Raw genomic sequence first — 2,143 nt, forward strand, 5'->3', positions numbered from 1 at the left:
AACAAAAATTAAAATTACACTTAAAGACTCATCGCTTGCCATGGCTTGAACACAAATTAAACAAGCCAGTTTTCATTAAATAGTAAGAAAGTCTTTTTAAGAGTTACACAGAGAGCTACCACATCAACTGATCCTTTCAGTTTTCATTTCTAGCCAGAAAGTCATCATGAATATTTGGCATTTGGGGTTGTAATTTGGAGTTTTAAACCTGAATATTTTGGACCCTTCTCTTCATGGAGGAAATTGGAGGGGACTGGAGCAAAGTGTCATGGTGTTCAAAACCTCAAGGCCTGATTTTTGGAGACCGGTTTGAGTCTGAAAGAGCCAAATAGTGAAGTAGACTGTTTAAGATTCTGTCGATGCACAGAGTTTTATTTACACCACATTTTGGATCAGCGATGCAGAAGCTGCCCATGCCTGGATACTCTACAATCTTTAAGCTGTCTTAATGAAGAGTTGAAGACAACAGCCAAACCTCCCTGTTCTGCTCAACATGTGTGGGGTCTGGTGTGTTTTTTCACTATTACAAGCTCCAGACAGTCTGCTAGTCTCAATTTAGGGCGCAGAAAAAATTGGGTTGAGGATTAGTTATAGATGATGCTTATATGGCTGTGTGGGTATGTTTTATACCGGGTCGGTTTTGAGTTTGAGGATAAAACTCTCTTGGTTCTTTTGGTTCAGTCAACCGTACAACTCAAACAAAAACCTGTTAGGAGGCGGTCTCTGAAGGCATTTAAACATCACAACAAAGTCCACATCATCAGGTAGGATTCTAACCCATTTATTTACGTTTTTTGTTGTGTTTTTTTCAGTACACTTACAATCAAGGATTAGACCGATATCCATTGGCATTGTATCCCACAGAAAACTGTCTAACCAACACAAAATGACAACATCAGACAAAAAGTTCTACGTTGGCAAACAGACCTAGGCAGTGCTCCCCTCAGTCCCACTCGGTTGGACCCATCTGACGAGACGGTGAACTGAAACTCTGTTCGATATTGCACGTTTGTGCTAAGGGTGAAATGGCATGCAAGTGCTGTCGCCAAAGCCTACTTAACGTACATGTGTGTTCTCAGTGAAGTATAGTGAGGTTCCGTTGCGTACTCACAGCACCATCTGGGTACATCCGGTTTTAAAAACAGCTACAGCAGCACACACAATATGTGATAGGTTGGTGAACTGAAACGATGGTTCCCCTGAGGTTGCTTTGTTGTCAGTGATGTTAGAACCTGCGGTGTGCCTTCGTTTGTAGCCTCGCTCTGATTTACACACATGCATATCGTACACAACACTGTGCATACTTTACAAATCAATAACTCACTCTGCTTTGTACTGTATGTGCTTTGGATTTTAGTCTCTCTCTTTTTTTTCTGGTACAGTGTGTGTCAGTGTGCAGTGTATTGCCATATGCATTTCAATCCACTTTACAGGCTGTGACATGATAGTTCCGTATCTCTGTCTTTTTCTTCTCTCTCCGCGCCCGGATTCAAAGGCGGTACTTCCTCAGGAGCTCCGACTGCCACATGTACTTCCTCTCCGGGAAGCGATCGGGAATCCTGATGCGCCGGAAGTCCTGGATGCATTTCTCCAGCTCCTGCTCCGGCGTCATCTTCTCCTTGTTGGCTTTCCTCTTGGCGGCCTCTCGCTCCCGCACGCCGAAGGTCCTGACGCGGAGCCCGTCCGTCTTGCGGCGCATCTCGGCCTGCTGCAGCATGTGCACGGGCCCTTTGGGCACGGGGCGGTCCAGCGTCTGGATGTTGGCGTGTCGGCTCACGGGGCCGCAGATCACAGTTCCCTGGGGGGAGCTGGCCTCCGACTGCGTCTCGGAGCAGGAAGTGGAGAGGTCGTTGAAGGAGGTGCCGCTCTCTCCCTCGCGCTCGCTCTTGTGGCTCTTGCAGCAGCAGTCACAGTGGGAGGACGACCACCGCGAGGGCCCGCCTGGAAGAAAACACACACAAACATATTTGTATGGGGCGCCGTTTGTAAAGGAGCTTGTGCTCAAAATTCATGCCTAAATTTTGTCACATTTAGCTTCAAACACTGTTTTAAAATGTAGTGTTGATTTTCTGATGTCACTTTTTACAACATTTAGCTAATTACATGTAATTGTTACAGCTACATGCTAAATATAAATCTAAAT

At 45.6% G+C, this 2,143-nt stretch overlaps 1 protein-coding gene across 1 annotated transcript in view; it reads right to left on the reverse strand.

Moving 5' to 3' along the window:
* Positions 1–776: 776 nt before the first annotated feature.
* LOC108240510 (BTB/POZ domain-containing protein KCTD16) overlaps positions 777–2,143 on the reverse strand; it is a 15,547-nt gene continuing 14,180 nt past the window's right edge. Inside the window, exon 2 of the mRNA XM_017424047.3 lies at positions 777–1,941. Coding sequence (XP_017279536.1) covers positions 1,490–1,941 — 452 coding nt within the window. The 3' untranslated portion in view covers positions 777–1,489. The remainder of the gene's footprint in view (positions 1,942–2,143) is intronic.

The sequence above is a fragment of the Kryptolebias marmoratus genome, linkage group LG9, assembly GCF_001649575.2.
Source record: "Kryptolebias marmoratus isolate JLee-2015 linkage group LG9, ASM164957v2, whole genome shotgun sequence".
Lineage (NCBI taxonomy): Eukaryota > Metazoa > Chordata > Actinopteri > Cyprinodontiformes > Rivulidae > Kryptolebias > Kryptolebias marmoratus.